Source organism: Myxocyprinus asiaticus, chromosome 7 (genome assembly GCF_019703515.2).
Source record: "Myxocyprinus asiaticus isolate MX2 ecotype Aquarium Trade chromosome 7, UBuf_Myxa_2, whole genome shotgun sequence".
Taxonomy (NCBI): domain Eukaryota; kingdom Metazoa; phylum Chordata; class Actinopteri; order Cypriniformes; family Catostomidae; genus Myxocyprinus; species Myxocyprinus asiaticus.
Window position 1 is genome coordinate 1,150,814 of NC_059350.1, and position 25,775 is coordinate 1,176,588.

The window sequence follows — 25,775 nt, forward strand, 5'->3', positions numbered from 1 at the left end:
AGCACATCAGTAGTTCATTCCTTTCTTGCTCGTTAGTCGTTACTGGAATGGAGAGTCAAGATTTGGCTTGGTTGTATTTAAGTAGAATATGCAAATTTTAAGCAGTCATGTAACCACATTACTCATTTTACTTGATCTCATCTATCAATCCAAAACAGCAGGACATACAAAAAGCACTATAGGGGCTTTTCCACTGCACGGTACAGCTCGACTCGACTCGACTCGACTCTGCTCGCTTTTTGGGGGTTTTCCACTGTGGATAGTACCTGGTACCTGGTACTTTTTTTAGTACTACCTCGGTCGAGGTTCCAAGCAAGCCAAGCCGATACTAAATGTGACGTTAAAACCCTGCAGATCACTGATTGTTCAGAGAGAATCGTCACTACCAGCGTCACTGGATTTGCGACACGGGACATCAACCCGCTAGTTTTAAAGTTAGCAACAGCGATAGCAGTATCATTTGTTCACGCGACTTTTGAATTGTAAAAAGAAATGGCTGTGCGCAAAACCACGCCGTGGTCAATCAACGAGGTGCAGACTTTCCTCTTGTTAGCGACGGATGAAACGACGCGAAACGAAAAAGTCTTTCAGGAAGTGTCTCAGCTGTTGGCCGCACACAGCTACCACCAGACCTACCAACAGTGTAGGGAAAAGTTAAAAAAAGACTTAAAAGTGACTACAGAACCATCAAGGACCACAACAGCCGGAGTGGTTCAAACAGAAGAAAGTGGAAGTGGTTCGACCAAATGCACACTATCTATGGCAATAGACTGGCGAGCAATGGGAGGGAGAGTGCCCTAGACTCGGCCACGGCGTTGTTGGAGTCCACGATGGAGGATGGTACATTTTGTTACGTTAACTCTATATTCTGCTTGAAAGCTTCACTTTATTTAGTTGACCCGTGTGGCAGCGGGGGCGTGGTCAAGCATCTCTCTGGAGAGAGAGAAAGCGCTAAGGGCGCTTACACCTGAGTTAAATTATGTCTAACACCAGTCTCTAATTTCAGTGAGCACGGGGAGAGCGGCATAAATAGAGCCACACAGCAGGTAGACGAGAGAGAGAGAGCCTGGGCACCAGAGACCAGAGTGTGAAGCGAAGACTTCATTATTGTAAATGTTGAGAGTTTATTTTGTGAAGTGGCTTACTGAACAACATAAAAACCTCTAAGAGTGTACACCTGCTGTAGAGAGGGAAATAAAAATCCTTACCTGAACCAGGAAATCTGCTTCTCGCCTTCTCCTTCCACGGAGAAGTGTTACACTGGTGCCGAAACCCAGGAGATTGAAGTTTGGTTTGGTTGAAGATGGATGGAAGTCGCCCCGTAGAGTCCTCCCAGTTGATGGAGATCCTCCAAACCCTCGCTGGCCTACATCAGAGCCATCAGCAAACACTGCTCGAGCTCCGACAAGATCAAGATCGCCGGTTTGTCGAGCTCCTACGCGCTCAAGCCGAGGACCGGCAGGTGATCCAGAGCCTCCTCAGTCAGGGGGTGTCCCCAGCCGCGACCCCGGACACTCACACGCCCTTACCCCCACCCGCATTACAGAAAATGGGGGCGGCAGACGACCCCGAGGCCTTCCTGGATTTGTTTGAGCGGACCGCCGAGATCTGGGGCTGGCCGCTTGGCCAATGGGTGGCCCAACTTATCCCACTGTTGTCCGGGGAAACCCAGCTCGCAGTTCAACAACTGCCAGCGACAAGCCTCCTGGCCTACGGAGACTTAAAGAGAGCCATCCTGCAATGGGTTGGTCGCACTCCGGAGGAAAGTCGTCAACTCTTCCGGAGCTTGAAGTTGGAGAGTTCTGACTGCCCGTTTGCCTTTGCCCAGCGGCACCGTGACGCCTGCAGCAGATGGTTGCTAGCGTGGGACCGCGACGTCGACGGAATTATCGACCAGGTGGTACTGAAGCAATTAACTCATCGACTGCCAAAAGGGACGGCGGAGTGGGTCCGGTGCCACCGCCCGGCATCGCTGTAGGAAGCCGTCCGGCTCGCGGAGCACCATATGGCGGCGATCCCGAGGGCGGAAGAGCCCTCCTACACTCTCTCTCTTCCCCCTGTCTCATTCCCCTCCCCTATCTCCTCTCGTTCTGCTCTCTCTCCAGGTCCCGTTCCTGCCCCACGCAAACGAGAAGGACTTCAGCCACTGAGACCAGTTCCCCAGGTGTGGGAGCGGACACCTACCCCATCCCAATGCCCTGCCGCTCTCCCCCTCAGGGGGGGCGCCCGCCGATGCAAGTGCGGGGGTAGTGCCTGGGCCAGCCTGCTGGAGGTACGGAGACCCGGACCATTTCCGGTATCAGTGCCCTCTGATGGAGCTGGGGACGGTGTACCGGATACCAGTGAGTGTCAAGTGGGGTACTAACCAAGTGTTGGTGGACACCGGGTGTAATCAAACCACTATCCACCTATGCTTGGTTCAACCCGAGGCATGGGTCACAACTAAAACGGTGAAGGTGAAATGTGTGCACGGGGATATTCACAAGTATCCGGTGGTGACCCTGACGATTAAATTCTGGGGAAAAAAACATAGAGTGGAGTCCGTGGTTAGTTCCCGCCTCACCCATCCGCTGATCTTGGGGACTGATTGGCCTGATTTTAGAGTTTTATTAAAGGGAATTTGCGCGGATGGGTCCTGTACTAAATTAGGGAGATGTGTAATGTGCGATGCTCTGGCAGGGGAGGCGGAGCCGGGGCCGTCCTCGACAGCTCCACATCATAATGTCGAGAGAGGGGGAGAGGCTGCAGCCCCTCCTCTTCTCAGGGAATTCCCTGAGGGGGATTTCCCTTTGGAGCAGTTGCGAGACGAAACCCTCAAACACACCTTCGACCAAGTGAGAGTCATCGATGGTCAACGACTCCAGCCGGACATCGCTCTTTCATACCCTTATTTTGCGATTATAAATGAGCGGTTGTATAGAGTGACATAGGACACTCAAACTAAAGAGGATACAACCCAACTTTTGATTCCAAGGAGCCGTCGGGAAATGGTATCCCAGGCGGCTCATTATATTCCCATGGCAGGTCATTTAGGAGAAAGGAAAACACTGAACCGTCTAATAGCCCGTTTCTATTGGCCGGGCATTGGCGGCGATGTCCGCAGGTGGTGTGCGGCGTGCCGTGAATGCCAACTGGTTAACCCACCGGCCACCCCAAAAGCGCCATTGCGCCCTCTCCCTTTGATCGAGGTCCCCTTTGAGAGAATTGGAATGGACCTCGTCGGGCCATTAGAATGGTCAGCACACGGACATCGCTTTGTATTGGTCCTAGTGGACTATGCAACGCGATATCCGGAAGCAGTGCCTCTTCACAACATCTCAGCACGCAGTGTTGCGGAGGCGCTCTTCAAAATAATCTCCCGGGTGGGGATTCCGAAAGAAATCCTCACCGATCAGGGCACAACGTTTATGTCATGGACACTACACGAGCTGTACGAGTTGTTAAATATTAAATCGATTCGCACCAGCGTATACCATCCTCAAAAACCCTCAAAAACGTGATTCGTAAGTTCGTGCACGATGATGCTAGAAATTGGGATAAATGGCTCGACTCCCTGTTATTTGCAGTACGAGAGGTCCCGCAAGCCTCCACTGGCTTCTCCCCATTCGAGCTGCTGTATGGGCGATGCCTTCGCGGCATGCTTGATGTATTGCGAGAGGCCTGGGAGGAGGGACCTTCAAACAGCAAAAATGAAATTCAGTACGTTATTGATCTAGAGCAAAACTCCACACTTTTGGGGCAGGAATTTGCTCCAAGCTCAAGAACAACAGCACCGACTGTATGACAGGGGAACTCAGCTAAGGGAATTTGCACCGGGAGATAGTGCTTGTATTACTTCCCACATCGAGCTCTAAATTACTCGCCAAGTGGCAAGGACCCTTTGAGGTCACACGACGAGTGGGAGATCTCGATTATGAGGTTAAACGAACCGATAGAGGGGGCGCATGTCAAATATACCACCTCAATCTCCTGAAATTGTGGAGGGAGGCGGTTCCCGTGATGTTGGCTACGGTAGTTCCCGAGAAGGCGGAGCTCAGACCGGAGGTGAGCTCAAAACATAAACAGTTCACCCCGGTCACTTGCGGAGACCACCTCTCACCGAGTCAACTCGCGGAGGTTGCTAGGTTGCAACAGGAGTTTGCGGATGTGTTCTCCCCTCTACCGGGATGTACAAACCTCATCCATCACCACATCGAGACCGAGCCGGGGGTCGTGCTACGTAACCGCCCCAATCAATTACCCGAACACAAGAAGAAAATCGTTCGGAAAGAATTGGATGCAATGCTCGATATAGGGGTAATAGAAGAATCCCACAGCGATTGGTCCAGCCCAGTTGTTCTAGTGCCTAAGAGCGACGGGTCTGTGCAATTCTGTGTGGATTATAGAAAAGTCAACGCAGTGTCTAAATTTGATGCATATCCAATGCCTCGCATTTATGAGTTGCTCGATCGGTTGGGCACTGCTCATTTTTATTCGACATTGGATTTGACGAAGGGTTATTGGCAGATCCCCTTGACACCAATTTCCCGTGAGAAAACTGCCTTCTCCACACCGTTTGGATTACACCAATTTGTGACACTTCCGTTCGGTTTGTTTGGGGCCCCGGCTACGTTTCAGCGTCTCATGGACCGAATCCTCAGACCGCATTCAGCTTACGCCGCTGCCTATTTAGATGACATCATCATTTACAGCAATGATTGGCAGCGGCACATGCAACATCTGAGGGCGGTTCTCAGATCGCTGCGCCGAGCGGGACTCACAGCAAACCCGAAGAAGTGCGCGATTGGATGGGTGGAGGTATGGTATCTGGGATTCCACTTGGGCCACGGCAGGTACGTCCCCAAATTGACAAGACAGCGGTGATTGTGACCTGCCCGAGACCCAAGACCAAAAAGGGGGTGCGACAGTTCCTGGGGCTGGCTGGCTATTATAGAAGGTTCGTACCTAATTATTTGGACATCACCAGCCCGCTGACTGATCTCACTAAAAAGGGAGCTCCAGACCCGGTCCAATGGACGGAGCGGTGTCAGCGGGCATTCACGCAAGTTAAAGCCACACTTTGCGTGGGGGCCGCTTTTACATTCACCTGACTTCTCTCTCCCTTTTGTTTTACAGACAGATGCTTCAGACAGAGGACTGGGGGCCGTACTCTCGCAGGTTGTGGAGGGGGAGGAGCGCCCGGTGCTGTACATTAGCCGTAAGCTCTCGTTGAGGGAAACTAAGTACAGCACCGTGGAAAAGGAGTGTCTCGCCATCAAGTGGGCAGTCCTCACTCTCCGATACTACCTGTCGGGGTGGGCCTTCACCCTCTGTTCCGATCACGCCCCACTCCAGTGGCTCCACCGCATGAAAGATACCAATGCCCGGATCTCCCGTTGGTATCTGGCTCTTCAGCCGTTTAAGTTCAAGGTGGTCCATAGACCAGGAGCGCAGATGGCTGTCACCGATTTCCTTTCCAGGAATGGGGGGGGAGTGGTAGGCAGGCCGGATGCCGCCCCAGCCTGAGTCGGGCGGTGGGGATATGTGGCAGCAGGGGCATGGTCAATCATCTCTCCGGAGAGAGAGAAAGCGGTAAGGGCGCTTACACCTGAGTTAAATTATGTCTAACACCTGTCTCTAATTTCAGTGAGCACGAGGAGAGCGGCATAAATAGAGCCACGCAGCAGGTAGACGAGAGAGAGAGACTGGGCACCAGAGACCAGAGTGTGAAGCGAAGACTTAATTATTGTAAATGTTGAGAGTTTATTTTGTGAAGTGGCCTCCTGAACAACATAAAAAACCTCTAAGAGTGTACACCTGCTGTAGAGAAGGAAATAAAAATCCTTACCTGAACCAGGAAATCTGCTTCTCGCCTCCTCCTTCCACAGAGAAGTGTTACAAACCGCTACTGGAAAGCTTGCTTCTAAAACAAACAGGCCAATTTAACTGTTACACTTGTGTAAAATCACCATGCAACAACTGCTTTATGCAGCACAATGAGCTAGTAGCTAACAGCTAGCGGTCGTGTTATTGTTTATGGTCAGTAATGTTTGTGTCGCGTTTAAGATGATGTCATGGCAGTAGAGGCGGCGCAACTATGACAATCAGCCTATAATCCCACCCACGTTGAGGCGGCACTAAACTGCAGTGGAAAAGCAAGCTCAGAAAAGTAAAGCGAGCAGAGTTGAGTCGAGTCGAACCGTAACGTGCAGTGGAAAAGTGCCATAAGATCATCCATCCCGTTCAGGGGTGTAGATTCCGGTGGGGATGGGGTGGAGTTAACACCCAATAATCAAAACAAGCAAGTACAACATCGATGTGTGTATCATAAATATTTTTTTTAAACATGCGGGCATATCTAATTTACTTTTAAAAATCTTTAAAAGATACGATGTCACATTGCCACGAACCTTGTAAACATAATGGTTCTTTATCATCATGTGCTGGAGTTACAATTCAATTTTTTATTTTGCAGAAAGTTGAGCCTTCATATAGCCTACACTTGTTTCCTTTCATAATATAATGCATTCAGTCTTTTTTCATAGTATGTCTCTTAAAAAAAGATTAAAAAAAAAAAATTCTCCAGCATTCTTAATGTGTAGGTCTATGAAAAGATTATCTTCAATATCTTCTTTATTGTCTTAATAAAACAATAGCCTACTTGATAGTATTACGTCATGCCACAGTAGCGTCATCTCTTCAACTCCATAAAATTGCAAAGAAACTACCGTGTTCATATTAGCAGTGTCCATAACATTTATGCAGTTTCAAGAGACACTACATACATAAAAAATTATACTGAAAAATATATTCTATTTGGAGTCTTCTGTGTTTTGCAGTATTAACATTTAATAACAGTTAATCAATTATTTAGGTTTGTAACATTTGACTATTAAAAAATTCAGAAAATGTTCATATCTTATTAGCAGTATTATTATTAATATCAGAGTTGTTGAGTTATGCTTCATGCCACCCTTGAATGAGTCTGTGCCCCACATGGGCCACCCCAGTCAAAAAAGCGAGTTCATGTTAACCTTTTTGTAAATTGTTTTTAAAATGTCTAGCATCTTCAATCTCAGAGAAGGAGCAGGTAAAATAATAAAGGTAGGCTAATGTTGTGATTCACAAGATTCAACCATTGCCTTTACAGGATGTCTGAAATCCTCGTGATGAATGTTGAGTGTGTTGTGACTCCAATACAGCAGGAGGCGGTATGAAGCTCTTTAGTCCGCCGGTAAACTCATTAAACAAAGAAAGAAGAACTCACAGTTGGTTTAGATGTTCAGCTGCTGTGTGTCTGTTTATGTCTTTCATGTTGTGATGTTTATGTGTTGAGATGTTGAAGATGAGTTTGCAGGTGGATTTGATGTGCTGTAAATCAGTAGGAACTGATCTGTCCATGCTGGATATTGATGATTTGATGACAGAAATCTCACAGCTGAAGAAAGAGGTGGTGTTATTGGAGGCAAAGCTGAGGGAAAGAGGAGATCCATTGAACGGAGAGGTTTGTACAGCTGTTAAATATATCAAGAGTCCAGATGAGTCAGTACAGTGATTGTGTTGTGTTTGTCAGGAGCTGGAGAAGGTTTCCTGTCAATCTTCAGTGTGTGTGACTGATGGGACCTCCACAGAATGTCAGGATTCAGTGTGGAGCATCAGAGATCAGAGATCTGAACAGAGATCCAGAAACACACAGGACTCAGAGCTCAGCCTCACTTTACTCTGTTATACTGACACTCAGGAGAGTGTGTGTGACAGTAATCAGGGTGATCAAACCTCCACAGAGTCTCTGGCTTCAGTCTGTAATGCTGGAGAACAGCAGATGCTGCAGATACCATTGAAGATGTGTTCAGTGAAGCTGCTGGACTGCAGGAACCTGATGGAGATGAGAGGAGATACCACAGCAGAGGAACAGCAGAGTGATGAAGATGAAGGTGATGATGATGATGCTGATGATGAGGATTTTATTCAGCATGACAATCATGATGATGAAGAAGATGATGATGATGATTTTATTCAACATGACAAACATGATAAAGATGAGGATGATAATGATTTTGTTCCTTCAGGTATGTGTCGTCTTTCAATGTTTTTTCCTTCATTACATGTTGTGAGTTGCTGTTTTTTGTTTTTTTTAATAAAGATTTTACATCACTCAAGTCACTGGTGTACAGGACAGCCCCCTCCCCCCTCAGGGACGAACCATTTATAGTAGTGTTCGACCGATATATCTCTGATAAATGGGCTGAAATTCTAACTTTCTGAATTATCGGCATTGGCCGATACATCTTCCCGTTAGGCTGATTTGTTTCTTGAGGGCTCTGAGAATCACCTGCTTGCATGTGAAGAGATTGAGACATGTAAACGACCAGTTTATTGTTATGTGCCATTGTGTTGTTACTACAATAATACACCAGTGTGAAGCACATTGTCATTTAAACGGTCCGCATATCAGAGCTGCATATCTCGTTTCATACCATTGTCTCCTTAAGATGATTTGCTTACAATGTATTCCTCTTAAGTCGCTTCAGATAAAAGTGTCTGCCAAATGAATAAATGTAAATGTAAATTGTTGCAAAAGTACTTGTGTCATGCACAAAGTTGATGTCCTAAATGACTTGCCAAAACTATAGTTTGCAAATTTGAAACTTGTGGAGTGGTTAAAAATTAGTTTTAATGACTTCAACCTAAGTGTATGTAAACTTTTGACTTCAACTGTATATAGGAATCACAATCACGATGAAACATTCTTGCAGGTTTTTTTTTTTTATCCGTTTTCAGCATTGAAGGGTTCTGAAATTAGATAACCTTGGTTCTACAGTATAACGATGGCTTCTAGAGGTGGAATAAAAACCATCACTGACTCCGCTGGTGTTTGTTGTGCCATGTGACTATGATATTCACAAAGCCAGTTACTTAAGAAGCTGATTTAAAACAGAAGGAAAAGACATGGTATGCATACAGTACAGGTTATCATTACATACAGTTATGATAAAATAAATGAATCATGTAAGTCAAAATTTAATAGCAGGTTGTTTGATAATTAAATTGTTTTTAAATGATTGCAGCAATGGAGAACTGCATGTTTGCTGATGAGGTGAAGAGTATGCTAACATTAGTTAAGTCATGACAACTCTTGGAATGATATAGCACAGTGGTTCTCAACCCTGTTCCTGGAGACATACTGTGATAGCATCTGGATCGAGTATGACATGTTGCAGCTGCACAATTAGACATACAAACAATCCTCCAACAAAGCACAAATGCATAACACAAAACACAACCCTCCAACAGTGCAGATCTACCGCCAGGACTTGTGTACTGCTGCTGATCCAAAGAGCCATGTGCACAGACTGTATACTAGCTAGGTGTTCCTGGCCAGCTTGGCTGAATGGCATAATGCTAATCAACTAAATCTGTATGTGTGCTCCACATTTGGACTGAATGGCTTCAATGTCTAGTGATTTAACTCATATTGTATATCTGGTAAATAAGTAACATACCCTAGCTATGTGTGGATTCATTTAATTTAATGATCTAAGATAGTGTTGTGTGCCAGGCCAGATATGGCTACGGCTTACCTTGATAAAGATGTGCTTCTTTGTGTCATGGCCAAAAGCAGACCTTGCCATGCAAGCTGGTGAAAAAAAGCGCTAGCAACCACCTGAGCAAACAGCATTTTCAGAGAAAAACTTGCAGCATGCTGCAGATAAACCAGATTATCTGCAAAACTGATCAATTTATAAATTAGAAAACAAGTCACTTCTTATTCCTGCAGATTCCTCCAGCTTAGTTATGAGTATTGGCAAAATCCAATATAAGTTTACCTCTACTAGCATCATTTGTTTGCTGATTCAGCTTGTTTTGATGTTTTGTATCTGTGGCATGGGGGGGCGTGGACATGTGTCGGTCTGCGGGAGAGGGAGAGCAGTAAGGCTCGTCACCTGGGTCGTAATTATCTCTAACACCTGTCTCTCATTATAGTGATGGCAGAGGGAGACCTGAAAAGGCATGCCAGAGCGTCAGAGGGAGAGAGAGACCAGAGCCCGAAGCTGTTGTGTGTTTGGCAAACAAGTGCCCTTTTTGTTTAAGTTTCACTAGACTGCGTGATAACAATAAAACACTCACCTTTCGCTGTCTCCTGACTCCTCCTTTGCCCAGAACTTAGAACTTGCTACAGTGGTGCCGAAAACTTAGCTTTGGAGGAGTACGCCATTATGGAGTCCTCACTGCTGGGCAAAGTCTTCAAAACCCTCGCCAGCATCCAGCAAACTCAACACCAGACCCTCATGGATGTATGCCTGGAGCAGGAACAGCGTTTCCAAGTCCTGCTCCAGGCACAAGAGGAGGACTGGCAGGTGCTCCAGAGCCTGATTGCCAGAACCCACCCCACCCGCGGCCCTAATGAAGATGGGGCCGGAGGACGACGCGGAGGCCTTTCTGGACATTTTTGAGAAGACGGCGGAGGTCTGGAAGTGGCCTCCTGACCAGTGGGTGGCCTGGCTATGGCCCTGACTCTCCAGGGAGGCGCAGCTGGAGGCACAACAACTTCCTGCCACCAGCCTCCTCAATTACCAACATCCCAAGAAGGCCATCCAGCAATGGGTTAGTTGTAGCCTCAAACAAAGCCATCAGCTCTTTCGGTCTCTGAGCTTCGGGAAGCACGGCCGCCCATTTGCTTTTGCTCAGAAGCTCCGGGATGCCTGCCGGAAATGGTTGCAGGCGGAGGGAACCCAGCATCGTGGATGTAGTTGACCTGGTGGTACTGGGGCAGTTCGTCGCCCAGCATCCACGAGGTATGTCCGAGTGTGTCCAGTGCCACCGCCCGGCATCACTGGAGGAAGCCATCCAGCTGGTAGAGGACTACATGGCGGCGTTTCCAGGAGGCATCGATCCAGTTTTCTTTCCTTCTCTCTCTCCAAACCCTGTGTCTCATGTCCCTCCCACCCCCCACACCTCCCAATCCCGCCCAGTTCCGGCTCCTCGGAAGTGGGGAGGAGCCTGCCCAAACCCCACCCCCGGTCTAGAGAACCCTTCCCCTTGTCTTTCCCTCCTACTCCCCCTGTCTCCCTCTGCTATCCCCCCCCCCCAGGTTGGCAAGACTGCCCCCACGAGTGTGGAAGAAGGACCTGGGCCGGTCTGCTGGAGCTGTGGGGAAGCTGGACACAGTCATGATCGGTGTTCAGTGATGGAGGTGGGGACACTAGTCCGGATCCCCGATGCTCCACAGGCTGCCCCCGATCGGGCAGGGGCGTATCGGATACTGGTAAGAGTAAAAGGGGATACACATCAAGCTTTGGTGGATACAGGTTGTTCTCAAACCTCGATCCACCAACGCTTGGTGCAAGGCGGGGCATTGGACAAGAATAAACGGGTGAGGTGTGTGCATGGTGACATTCACAAGTATCCAGTAGTTACCATTGGGTCCTGCAAAGTAGTGTTGCGGTGTGTGATGTGCGACACTATGGCTGGAGAGGCGGTGCCAGGGCTGTCAACATCAATTTCCGTACTCGGGCTTCCCTGAGTGGGATTTCCCTCTGGAGCAGTCGGGTGACAAGACCCTCAAGCATGCCTTTGACCAAGTGAAAGTAATTGGTCAACCCCTCCAGCCTAATGTTGCGCTCACATACCTGTACTTTTTTTTATTATCAAGGAGAGGTTGTATCGAGTGACGCAGGACAGTCAGAACAAAGAGAATACAACTCAGCTGTTAGTTCCAAAGAGCCGTCAGGAAACACTCTTCCAGGCGGCTCACTATAACCCAATGGCTGGTCACTTAGGTCACGAAAAGACTTTGAACTGTATAATGGCCCGTTTCTTTTGGCCGGGCATTCACGGCGACATATGCAAATGGTGTGCGGCATGCTGTGAATGTCAGTTGGTGAATCCACTGGCCACCCCAAAAGCACCATTGCGCCCTCTGCCATTGATCGAGGTCCCCTTCGAGAGAATTGGCATGGACCTCGTCGGACCATTAGAGCAGACTGCACGTGGCCATCGCTTTGTATTAGTTCTGGTGGACTATACAAAGCGAAATCCAGAAGCAGTGCCCCTGCACAACATCTCAGCACGTAGTGTTGCGGAGGCACTCTTCAGAATTATCTTCTGAGTGGGGATTCCAAAGGAAATCCTCACTGATCAAGGCACAACGTTCATGTCATGTACACTATGCAAACTGTACGAATTATTAGGCATTAAATCGATTTGCATCAGCATTTATCACCTGCAAACTGACGGGTTGGTCGAACGATTTAATAAGACCTTAAAAGACATGATTTATAAGTTTGTACATGAAGATGCTAAGAATTGGGATAAGTGGCTGGAACCCCTGCTGTTTGCAGTACAAGAGGTCCCACAAGCCTCCACAGGGTTTTTCCCATTTGAGTTACTGTATGGGCACTGGCCGCGCGGCGTGCTCGATGTCATATGGGAAGCTTGGAAGGAAGGACCTTCGAATAGCAAAAAACAAATTCAATACGTTCTTGACCTTAGAGCAAAACTCTACACTTCGGGGCAGGTAACACAGGAGAATTTGCTCCAAGCGCAAGAACGTCAACACTGACTGTACAACAGGGGCACTTGACTATGGGAATTCACACAGGGAGATAAAGTGCTTGTATTGCTGCCCACCTCGAGCTCCAAATTACTCGCCAAGTGGCAAGGACCCTTTGAGGTCACACGACGAGTCGGAGATCTCGATTATGAGGTTAGGTGAACGGATAGGAGAGGGGCACTTCAAATCTACCACCTCAAACTCCTCAATCCATGGAGGGAGGCGGTGCCTGTAGCCTTGGTGACGGTAGTTCCGGAGAGGGTGGAGCTCGGGCTGGAGGTATCTACCAAATCAAATACATTCACCCCGGTCCCTTGTGGAGACCACCTCTCACTTTCGCAGCTTACAGACATTTCCCGGTTGCAAGCGGAATTCACGGACGTGTTTTCACCCCTACCCGGTCACACGAACCTCATAGAGCACCATATCAAGACCACCCTGGGGGTGGTGGTTCATAGCTGCCCCATCGTCTTCCTGAACACAAGAAAAAGATTGTTCAGGAAGAATTAGAAGCAATGCTTGAAATGGACGTAATACAGGAGTCGCACAGCGAATGGGCCAACCCGGTAGTTCTGGTACAGAAGAGCAACGGCTCAGTCCGATTCTGTGCTGACTACCAGAAAGTGAACACAGTGTCCAAATTTGACGCTTATCCTATGCCGCGAATTGACGAGTTACTCAATCGGTTGGGCGCGGCTCAATTTTACTCGATGCTGGACTTAACAAAGGGTTATTGGCAGATCTCTTTAACTCCAATACCCCGAGAAAAGATGGCTTTTTCCGCACCGTTCGGATTACACCAATTTGTGATGCTTCCATTCGGTTTGTTTGGAGCCCCGGCCACGTTCCAGTGCCTCATGGACAAGATCCTCAGACTGCACACGGCATATGCCGCTGCATATCTGGACGATATTATAATTTATAGTAATGATTGGCGGTGGCATATGCAACATCTGAGGGCTGTCTTGAGAGCGCTGCGGCAGGTGGGACACACGGCCAACCCGAAGAACTGTGCAATTGGGCGGGTGGAAGTTAGGTATCTGGGGTTCCACTTGGATCATGGGCAGGTGTGTCCACGGTTAACAAAACCGCAGCGATCGTAGCCTGCCTGGCGCCCAAGACCAAAAGGAGGTAAGGCAGTTTTTGGGGCTGGCTGGCTACTACCGAAGTTTTATGCCAAGCTATTCTGATGTCACCAGCCCGCTGACTGACCTTACTAAAAAGGAAGCCCCCGATCCGGTCCAGTGGATCCAGTCCAGCGATCCGGTCATGCTAACAGACTTTCTTTAAGGTAAAGTACACACTGTGTGGGGGGCTGCTTTTACAAGCACCTGACTCTCCCCTTTATTTTGCAGATGATGCATCTGACGGGGCTTGGCGCGGTGCTTTTGCAGGAGGTGGGAGGGGAGGAAGGGCCAGTGCTATTTATTAGTCGCAAGCTCTCCTTCAGGGTGAAAATTACAGTACCATCAAGAAGGAAAGTCTTGCGATTTAAGTGGGCTGATCTTACCCTTAGCTACTACCTGCTGGGGCGGGCCTTCACCCTCTGTTCCAATCACGCTCCTCTGCAGTGGCTCCACCACATGAAGGATACTAACGCGCGGATCACCCGTTGGTATCTGGCTCTTCAGCCCTATAAGTTCGAGGTGATCCACAGACCGGGGGCGCAGATGGTTATGGCTGACTTTCTCTACAGAATTGGGGGGGAGTAGGCAGGCTGGATGTTGCCCCGGCCTGAGTCAGCGGTGGGGTATGTGGCATGGGGGGGCGTGGTCATGTGTTGGTCTGTGGGAGAGGGAGAGCAGTAAGGCTTGTCACCTGAGTCGTAATTACCTCTAACACCTGTCTTTCATTATAGTGATGGCGGAGGGAGACCTGAAAAGGCAAGCCAGAGTGTCAGAGGGAGAAAGAGACCAGAGCCTGAAGCTGGTGTGTGTTTGGCAAACAAAAGCCCTTTTTGTTTAAGTTTCACTAGACTGCGTGAGAACAATAAAACACTCACCTTTGACTGTTTGCTGTTTCCTGACTCCTCCTTTGCCCAGAATTTAGAACTCGCTACAGTATCTAATGCAGCGACATAAATAAAGATTTTTGTTGCCACTTAATGTGGTCAAAAGCTCCAGGTCCATTCTGGTTCAGTTTTTCTTATATTCCCCCCTCAACTACAAGAATTTTGTCATCCTCTCTGATCACACCTCTATATTCAGCCATGCTCATTATAAATGTTTTGTGAGATAATTACTATCTGACTGTTATTTACTCTCATGTTCTATTTACATAGATGCAGACAAAGGTTCATCTTTTAATGGAGAAATGGCTTCTACATCAAAAGAGTGTCTGACAGCACAGAGTCTTTCCTGCATTACCTGTGAGAAGACATTCAGCTCAAAGGGACATCTAGCGAGACATGAAAGAAGACACACAGAACAGAAATTCTTCAAATGCAGGAGATGTGGGAGCAGCTTTTCTACCGCAGAAGAGAAGAAACTCCATTCAGAAGTGCACAGAGGAAAGGGGTTCCGCTGTGAGCAGTGCGGGAAGGTATTCTTTGTTCCTTCTCTTCTAGAAGTTCACATGAAGACACATTGTAACGAAAAGCCTTTCCACTGCAGTGAGTGTGACAAGTGTTTCAAAACTAAAGGAAGTCTTGTTTCTCATGAGAGAATACACACGGGAGAGAAACCGTACAAGTGTCCTCACTGTGAGAAGAGATTCACCTATGGAAACTATCTGAAGATACATGTCCGTGTGCACACCAATGAGAGGCCATATCAGTGCAGTGAATGTGGGAAAACATTTGCAGGGTCAGGTAGTCTAAAGTCTCATCAGAAAATACACTCTGAAGAGAAACCCTATCAATGCTCACACTGTGATAAACATTTCCGTCACAAATCTCAGCTGAGACTCCATGAGAGAATGCACTCTGGAGAGAAACCTTACCTCTGCTCTCACTGTGGAAAGAGCTTTTCTGGTCCAAGTAGTCTTCAGTTTCATCTGAGAGTCCACACGGGAGAAAAGCCTTATAACTGCAGTGTTTGTGGGAAGAGTTTCAGTAAATATGGTGTCTTTGTAAATCACCAGAGAACACACACTGGAGAAAGACCTTACAAATGCACTCAGTGTGACAAAATGTTTGCTCGACCAGATGTCCTGAAAACCCATCTGAGAGTGCATACAGGAGAGAAACCTTACAGCTGCTCTATCTGCGGGGAGGGATTCGCTTATTTAGGAAGTTTTAATATTCATAAAAAGAAACATGCTAAAGAACAACCTGCCCTGGAATCATTATAGCATCTTTTCACAGCTCAATCTGTTAAAAAGAAGCAGTAATGGTCTGCACTTATATAGTGCTTTTTTAACCTTAGCGGTTTTTCAAAGCACTTTACACTGTGACTTATTCATCCATTCACACACACACTCACACACCAATGACAGCATATAGTGTGCCATATTTTACATTGGGTTAAACAAATAATCAAATAAAATGCCAAATTTGGGAAAGATAATTGCCATACAATAACAACGATGTTACAGCAAGGAAACGCAATTCCTAACGTTTTGCGAGTATTCTCTGTTATATTTTTAATTTACCATAATCTAACATTCCCAGAACATTGCAGGGAGGGTAGTTTGACAACCTAAATAGATCTAATACAGAATGTTCTCAAATGGTTATTTTTTGGTTTTATTTGCAAAACCATAAACAAACCTTTTCCAGAATATTGCAGGGAGGGTTTTGTGTGTGACAACCTTAGAAGAACTTATACAGAACGAACTCTAATGGTTATTTTTATCATATATTTCTGTTCACATTTTTCCATTAATTTTCATGATCATTTATTTGATCGTCACGTTGCAGAGAGGTTGATATACAACATCACAGTGTATGGGATTAGAATGCATTATAATGAACTGATGTAAAAAGCGTTCCAGACAAATCCTCCTGCGTCTGATCTATGCGCACACATTATATCCGCACGCACTTTATTCCCTCACAGAAATTTGCGCGATCTGGGAATTTAAAAATGAATGGTCATTGGACTGACTCACTGACAGACAGCCGTTGATTGATTTCCTCAATAAATAATTACTTCTAGAGGTAGGCTGTAGCCAGGAAATTACTTTTGGGTGGGCCTCAATAAAAATGGATGGGCCAAATCTTTGGCCAAATTGTTTTTCCCCAAATTTGCCTTGGCAACAGAAAGGTGTCTCTCATATTCTGGGTGGGCCTGGGTCTAATTTGGGAGGGCCCAGCCCACCTTTGGCTACGCCCCTGATTCTAGATGTGATAGTAAATATTTATCTTATCGATTTGATAAAGATTTGACTCATTATGGAAAAGAACGTGTTGTATGAGTGTAACGGAGATGTTTTTTTGTTTATTGACTACAAATGAAGAGAAACAGAGATGTCTTTGTGAAACTCTACACAGTGGTAAGAAATGAATTTAATATTAGCCTAGTTAAAGTTAATTAAAGGTTTATTCAATTTTTAATGTCTTTCAATAAATTTCTGGTTTTAAAAACCCTTGACTGTGTTGAAGTCATTGATTATTTGAAATAATTTACTACAATATGTGTGTATGTCCGTGGTGCTGAGCTACAGTTTTAGGAAACTGAAAAACAAGTTTTCAGTGTTGACGTACAGCAGGGTTGCATAAATGATATATTAGTCTTCCTAAATGTGATGTGGATGATTTTAATGATTATATAATAAAGTCATTATAATAATTTATCAATAGCATGTCTGTTTATTAAGTTTGCAAAAAGGTTCTAGAAATTAAGATGTTAGGGGAACCATCATGAACAACCTAAAACAAACATTAGATTTCCATAAAGGAAACTTTCCAGGAAAACCAAAAACTTATTTTAAAGCTCTGCTCTGGGAAATAAAATTGTAAAGTGGGTTGGTTATGTTCATCATGTAAGCTTGCTATTTATCTGGTTACATGACTACTTCCAATTTACACATGCTAGCAGAGCCAAACGACTCCGTACTGGTAATTAACGAGTAGGAGAGGAATTGAACAAGTGTCTATATAGGATGTGCTGAATCCTCAAACCTCAGTATCTTCAATATCTGACCAAGAGCAGGTTAAAAAGTAAAAGTGCTAAAGAGATTCATTAAAATCGTGTGATGTTTCTGAAATCCTCCTGATGAATGTTGAGTGTATTGTGACTCCAGTACAGCAGGAGGCGGTATGAAGCTCTTTAGTCCGCCGGTAAACTCACTAAACAAAGAAAGAAGAACTCACAGTTGGTTTAGATGTTCAGCTGCTGTGTGTTTGTGTATGTCTTTCATGTTGTGATGTTTATGTGTTGAGATGTTGAAGATGAGTTTGCAGGTGGATCTGATGTGCTGTAAATCAGTAGGAACTGATCTGTCCATGCTGGATATTGATGATTTGATGACAGAAATCTCACAGCTGAAGAAAGAGGTGGTGTTACTGGAGGCAAAGCTGAGGGAAAGAGGAGATCCATTGAACGGAGAGGTTTGTACAGCTGTTAAATATATCAAGAGTCCAGATGAGTCAGTACAGTGATTGTGTTGTGTTTGTCAGGAGCTGGAGAAGGTTTCCTGTCAATCTTCAGTGTGTGTGACTGATGGGACCTCCACAGAATGTCAGGATTCAGTGTGGAGCATCAGAGATCAGAGATCTGAACAGAGATCCAGAGACACACAGGATTCAGAGCTCAGCCTCATTTTACTCTGTTATACTGATGCTCAGGAGAGTGTGTGTGACAGTAATCAGGGTGATCAAACCTCCACAGAGTCTCTGGCTTCTGTCTGTAATGCTGGAGAACAGCAGATGCTGCAGATACCATTGAAGATGTGTTCAGTGAAGCTGCTGGACTGCAGGAACCTGATGGAGATGAGAGGAGAAACCACAGCAGAGGAACAGCAGAGTGATGAAGATGAGGAGGATTTTATTCAATATGACAATCATAATGAAGAAGAAGAACATGATGATGATGATGATGATGATTTTATTCAACATGATAAAGATGAGGATGATAACGATTTTGTTCCTTCAGGTATGTGTCATCTTTCAAGTTTTTTTTTCCTTCATTACATGTTGTGAGTTGCTGTTTTTTTTTTTCTTTTTTTTTTTTTTAAGAAAAAAAGATTTTACATCACTCAAGTCACTGGTGTACAGGACAGCCCCCTCCCTCCTCTAGGATGAACCATTTTTAGTAGTGGTCAACCCATCAACCCAACCCAATATTCTGACTTTTTAAATTATCGGCATCAGCCGATAAATATTCCCGTTAGGCTGATTTGTTTCTTGAGGGCTCTGAGAATCGCCTGTTTGCATGTGAAGCAACTGAAACATGTAAACGACCAGTCACAGTTCGTTTTGTTGTTACGTGACATCGTGTTACTACATTAATACACCGGTGTGCAACACAGTCTCATTTAAACGGTCCGCATATCAGAGCCGCAACGTTTGAGCTCATAATGTTAAAGTGCTCGCCTGTTTCATTCTCCCTCTCTCTCCTCAATAGTTCCCTGTAACTTTTAACTGTCTTGTCTAATGATAAAAAGGCAAATATCAATAAAATTCATATCATATACCATCTGCAAATATGCAAATATCTCATTTAAATAGATGTAATAAACCAACCTCACAAAACTTAAGCAGATACAGCATCCTTTGGAGCGCTCATAAATCTTCCTCTGAAGCGCATATTCCATCAGCCAGAATCAAAAACTTCAGGATCAGGATCAAAAGTTCCTCTAATTCACAAATCATGATGGTCACTCTGAGTTACACCAAGCAGGCGATCCAGGCCATTTAAACTGTCAAGAGATTGAGGCTCGCGCTGGATCCACAAGAGCGTGTAAGTGCAACTTCAAGACTGCGTCCAAAACCAGGAAAATGCTGCCTCTGGAGGCTGTATTTGGAGGTAGGATGAAAATAAGGTGCTTTTCAAACTATTTGGAGACCAGTTTCCTTAAGAGTTCCATTCATTCAAAACAGCTGTCAGTTAAGCCATTAACTGATTAGGTAGCAAGGTGGCAAGTCAGCTGCCTATGTTTTCGGATGCAGCCCAAAGTAAAAGCGTTCACGTGTGCTATAAGTAAATGTCTTATTCATTATGCACTGTATGTATAATTGGTTTGATTCGGTAGTTTTTTAAGCAAATGCGATTGCTAATGTGGACATGCCATTCATGGTTGCTGGACTTCTGTGTGTACTGTTATTTCCTTCTTTCCTTTCTAGATGTGAAAATAATTTACTAAAATTTGATGACTAAACAGAAATCTGAAGAAACTGCTATCTACCATTTAAAATACAATATTATTTGTTTTAGTTTTGTGTGAAATTGAGTAAATATAGTGCTAAATAAGAGTTTATATATTTTTTTAGTAATTTTATGTTTGTTATTTACCAAATTAAATTGTGTGATATATTGCCATTGTATCGTCCTATCGGTCACCCTGCTCTCTGGATATCGGCATTGGCCATTAAAAAAATTGACCACTAATTGATAGAATGCAAAAATTGTATCATATACACATCTTAGCATGGTTCTATGCAGACTTTTTTAATGTCGTACTGAGGCTGCCAAAATGTACAGTTGAAGTCAGAAGTTTACATACACCTTAGCCAAATACATTTAAACTCAGTTTTCCACAGTTCTTGACATTTAATCGTAGAAAACATTCCCTGTTTTAGGTCAGTTAGGATCATTATTTTAAGATTGTGGAATATCAGAATAATTGTAAAGAGAATTATTTATTTCAGCTTTTATTTCTTTCATCACATTCCCTGTGAGTCAGAAGTTTACATAGACTTTGTTAGTATTTGGTAGCATTGCCTTTAAATTGTTTAACTTGGGTCAAATGTTTTGGGTAGCCTTCCACAAGCTTCTCACAATAAGTTGCTGGAATTTTGGCTCATTCCTCCAGACAGAACTGGTGTAACTGAGTCAGGTTTGCAGGCCTCCTTACTCGCACACACTTTTTCAGTTCTGCCCACACATTTTCTATTGATTAGAGGTCAGGGCTTTGTGATGACCACTCCAGTACTTTGACTTTGTTGCCCTTAAGCCATTTTGCCACAACTTTGGAGGTATGCTTGGGGTCATTGTCCATTTGAAACACCCATTTGCGACCGAGCTTTAACTTCCTGGCTGATATCTTGAGATGTTGCTTCAATATATCCACATAATTTTCCTTCCTCATGATGCCATCTGTTTTGTGAAGTGCACCACTACCTCCTGCAGCAAAGCGTTGAAGGGTTCTGAAGTTAGATAACCTTGGTTCTACAGTATAACGATGGCCTCTAGAGGTGGAATAACAATCATCATTGACTCTGCAGGAGTTTGTTGTGCCATGTGACTATGATATTCTCAAAGCCAGTTACTTAAGAAGCTGAACAGACAGAAAAGACAAGGTATGCATACAGTACAGGTTATCATTACATACAGTAATGGTCAAATAAATGAATCATTTAAGACAATCAAAATTTAATAGCAGGTTGTTTAATAATTAAATTGTTTTTAAATGATTGCAGCAATGGAGAACTGCATGTTTGCTGACAAGGTGAAGAGTATGCTAACATTAGTTAAGTCATGACAACTCTTGGAATGATTTAGCACAGTGGTTCTCAACCCTGTTCCTGGAGACATACTGTGATAGCATCTGGATCGAGTATGACATGTTGCAGCTGCACAATTAGACATACAAACAATCCTCCAACAAAGCAGGGAAGCTGCACAAATGCATAACACAAAACACAACCCTCCAACAGTACAGATCTACCGCCAGGACTTGTGTACTGCTGCTGCTCCAAAGAGCCATAGGCACAGACTGTATGCTATCTAGGTGCTCCTGGCCAGCTTGGCTGAATGGCATAGTGCTAATAAACTAAATCACTATGTGTGCTCCGCATTTGGACTGAATGGCTTCAACAGCTAGTGACTTAACTCATATTGTGTATCTGGTAAGTAAGTGACTTAGCCTAGCTATGTGTGGATTCATTTAATCTAACGAACTAAGATAGTGATGTGTGCCAGGCCAGATTTGGCTATGTCTTACCTTGTTAAAGATGTGCTGCTTTGTGTCATGGCCAAAAGCAGACCTTGCCGTGCAAGCTGTTAGAAAAAAGCTTTAGCAACCTCCTGAGCAAATAGCATTTTCAGAGAAAAACTTGCAGTGTGATGCAGTGAAACCGGATTATCTGCAAAACTGATCAATTTAAATGTTAGAAAACGAGACACTTATTATTCATGCAGATTCCTTAAGTTTTTATTTTGGGGGTTGAGGTTGCCCAAGTTGTTACTCTACAGTTATAAAAACAAGGGCTCTGAAGAGGTTTTATTGTTAAATTATTTATAACATTCAATAAACTGATTTTAAAACTATTTGCATATTATTCTGCCGTTGCTGTTTTCCTCCAGCTTGGTTATGAGTATTGGCAAAATCCAATATAGTAAGTTTACCTCTGCTAGCATCATTTGTTTGCTGATGCAACTTGGTTTGATGTTTGTATCTAATGCAGCGACATAAATACATTTTTGTTGCCGCTTAATGTGTTCAAAAGCTCCAGGTCCATTCTTGTTCAGTTTTTCTTATATTCCCCCCTCAACTACAAGAATTTTGTCATCCTCTCTGATCACACCCCTATTTTTAGCCACGTTCATTATAAATGTTTTGTGAGATAATTACTATCTGACTACTACTTACACTCATGTTCTATTTACGTAGATGCAGAAAAAGGTTCATCTTTTAATGGAGAAATGGCTTCTACATCAAAAGAGTGTCTGACAGCACAGAGTCTTTCCTGCATCACCTGTGAGAAGACATTCAGCTCAAAGGGACATCTAGCGAGACATGAAAGAAGACACACAGAACAGAAATTCTTCAAATGCAGGAGATGTGGGAGCAGCTTTTCTACCGCAGAAGAGAAGAAACTCCATTTAGAAGTGCACAGAGGAAAGGGGTTCCCCTGTGAGCAGTGTGGGAAGGTTTTCTTTGTTCCTTCTCTTCTAAAAGTTCACATGAAGAGACACAGTGATGAAAAGCCTTTCCACTGCAGTGAGTGTGGCAAGTGTTTCAAAACTAAAGGAAACCTTGTTTCTCATGAGAGAATACACACAGGAGAGAAACCGTACAAGTGTCCTCACTGTGAGAAGAGATTCACCCAAGGAAACGATCTGAAGATACATGTCCGTTCGCACACCAATGAGAGGCCATATCAGTGCAGTGAATGTGGGAAAAGCTTTGCAGGGTCATATAGTCTAAAGTCACATCAGAAAATACACTCTGAAGAGAAACCCTATCAGTGCTCACACTGTGATAAATGTTTCCGTCACAAATCTCAGCTGAGACTCCATGAGAGAACACACTCTGGAGAGAAACCTTACCTCTGCTCTCACTGTGGAAAGAGCTTTTCTGGTCCAAGTCATCTCCAACTGCATGTGAGAGTGCACACAGGAGAAAAGCCTTATAACTGCAGTGTTTGTGGGAAGAGTTTCAGTAAAAAACAAAACTTAGTACAACACCAGAGAACACATACTGGAGAGAGACCTTTCAAATGCACTCAGTGTGAAAAAACGTTTGCTCAACCAGATGTCCTGAAAACCCATCTGAGAATACACACGGGAGAGAAACCGTACAAGTGTCCTCACTGTGAGAAGAGATTCACCTACGGACACTATCTGAAGATACATGTCCGTTCGCACACCAATGAGAGGCCGTATCAGTGCGGTGAATGTGGGAAAACCTTTGCGGGGTCAGGTAGTCTAAAGTCACATCAGAAAATACACTCTGAAGAGAAACCCTATCAATGCTCACACTGTGATAAACGTTTCCGTCATAAATCTCAGCTGAGACCCCATGAGAGAACACACTCTGGAGAGAAACCTTACCTCTGCTCTCACTGTGGAAAGAGCTTTTCTGGTCCAAGTCATCTCCAACTACATGTGAGAGTGCACACAGGAGAAATGCCTTATAACTGCAGTGTTTGTGGGAAGAGTTTCAGTAGAAAACAAAACTTAGAAAAACACCAGAGAACACACACTGGAGAAAGACCTTACAAATGCACTCAGTGTGAAAAAACGTTTGCTCAACCAAATGTCCTGAAAAACCATCTGAGAATGCATACAGGAGAGAAACCTTACAGCTGCTCTATCTGCGGGGAGAGATTTGCATATTCAGGAAATTTTAATATTCATAAAAAGAAACATGCTAAAGAACAACCTGCCCTGGAATCATTATAGCATCTTTTCACAGCTCAGTTGTGCTCTCATTGACAGTAGAGGACAGTATCACATTAACCTTTGATGTGGATTGAGAATAAAGATGAATTCATTTAAATAGTTAATGTAGCTGTGTTAGTAACGATATGATTTAATCAAGGGGTCAGAGTTTGGCTGTATTTTTAAGAGCTTAAGAAATTGACTTTTCTCTGTCTGCTGCCTTTGATGACACAACTCCGTTGTATAGTCGCTAGTGAAGGATTTGCGACGTTGTTGTGGAGCGATTCGCTTGGCAACATTGTCAGAATGTCATTTTTATGCATTTCTAGAGTAAGGGATATGTAAGGGATCATGTCAATTTCATTACAAGGGGATGAGATGGACAATCTCGAGTTTCAAATCTTCATTGATTTTCAAAACCTTAAATCTTTCTTTTGTGGAACACAAAAGGAAATATTTTTCTGTAGTGCTGCAACTAACAATTATTTTGATAATTGATTACTCTGGACTTGGAATCTATTCCAAAAAGAATCGATTCTTCAATTTTCGATGTATTGGGAATTGAGAATCGTTCCTGAAGCCTTAACAGCACTAATTCAAAATGACTGCTGCTAAACGATCATAATTTCCTGACTGATTTTGTAGTCAGTCAGCCATCAGTAAATTCATCCTCTTTTTTTTTTTTTTCAGTATGAAGCAATCACATAAGCCCTTCAACACATCAGATTGCTGCTTTCCAGACCGATATAGTGTGCCATATTTTACTTTGGGTTAAACAAATAATCAAATAAAATGCCAAATTTGGGAAAGAAATTGCCATAAAAAAAACAACGATTTTACAGCAGGGGAACCAATTCCTAATGTTTTGCAAGCATTCTCTTTGTTATATTTTTAATTACCATAATCTAACATTCCCAGAATGTTGCAGGGAGGGTTGTGTGACAACCTAAATAGAACTAATACAGAATGCTCTCAAATGGTTATTTTTAGGTTTCATTTGTAAAACCATAACCGAACCAATTCCTAACTTTTTGGGAGCATTCTCTTTGTTTAATTACCATAATCTAACATTCCCAGAACATTACAGGGAGGGTTTTGTGTGTGACAACCTTAGAAGAACTTAAACAGAACGAACTCTAATGGTTATTTTTATCATATATTTCCATTCACATTTTTCCATTATTTTTCATGATCATTTATTTGATTGTCACGTTGCAGAGAGGCTGATATACAACATCACAGTGTATGGGATTAGAATGCATTATAATGAACTCATGTAAAAAGCATTCCAGACAAATCTTCCTGCGTCTGATCTATGCGCACACATTATATCCGCACGCGATTTATTCCCTCACAGAAATTTGCGCAATCTGGCAATTTAAAAATGAATGGTCATTGGAACGACTCACTGACAGACAGCCGTTGATTGATTTCCTCAATAAATAATTATTTTTAGACAAGGCTGTAGCCAGGAAATTACTTTTGGGTGGGCCTCAATAAAAATGGATGGGCCAAATTTTTGTTTTTCCCCAAATTTGCCTTGCAGCAGAAAGGCCTCTCTCATATTCTGGGTGCGCCTGGGTCTAATTTGGGAGGGCCCAGCCCACCTTTGGCTACGCCCCTGCTTCTAGATGTGATATTAAATATTTATCTTATCGATTTGATAAAGATTTGACTCATTATGGAAAAGAACGTGTTGTATGAGTGTAACGGAGATGGGTTTTTTTGTTTATTGACTACGACTGAAGAGAAACAGAGATGTCTTTGTGAAACTCTACACAGTGGTAAGAAATTAATTTAATATTAGCCTAGTTAAAGTTAATTAAAGGTTTATTCAATTTTTAATGTCTTTCAATAAATTTCTGGTTTTAAAAACCCTTGACTGTGTTGAAGTCATTGATTATTTGAAATAATTTACTACAATATGTGTGTATGTCCGTGGTGTTGAGCTACAGTTTTAGGAAACTGAAAAACAAGTTTTCAGTGTTGACGTACAGCAGGGTTGCATAAATGATATATTAGTCTTCCTAAATGTG

The 25,775-nt window shown here is 44.0% G+C and overlaps 2 protein-coding genes across 2 annotated transcripts in view; one reads left to right on the forward strand and one right to left on the reverse strand.

Moving 5' to 3' along the window:
• The window catches only part of LOC127444237 (uncharacterized), a 188,067-nt gene that overhangs the window by 77,419 nt on the left and 84,873 nt on the right, over positions 1-25,775 (reverse strand).
• LOC127443812 (zinc finger protein 814-like) lies at positions 7,241-25,618 on the forward strand. The gene is made up of 6 exons (XM_051702749.1): positions 7,241-7,483; positions 7,553-8,048; positions 14,814-15,822; positions 17,843-18,023; positions 18,093-18,567; positions 22,247-25,618. The coding sequence occupies exons 1-6, from the start codon at positions 7,316-7,318 to the stop codon at positions 23,758-23,760; spliced, it is 3,843 nt and encodes a 1,280-aa protein (XP_051558709.1). The 5' UTR covers positions 7,241-7,315; the 3' UTR covers positions 23,761-25,618.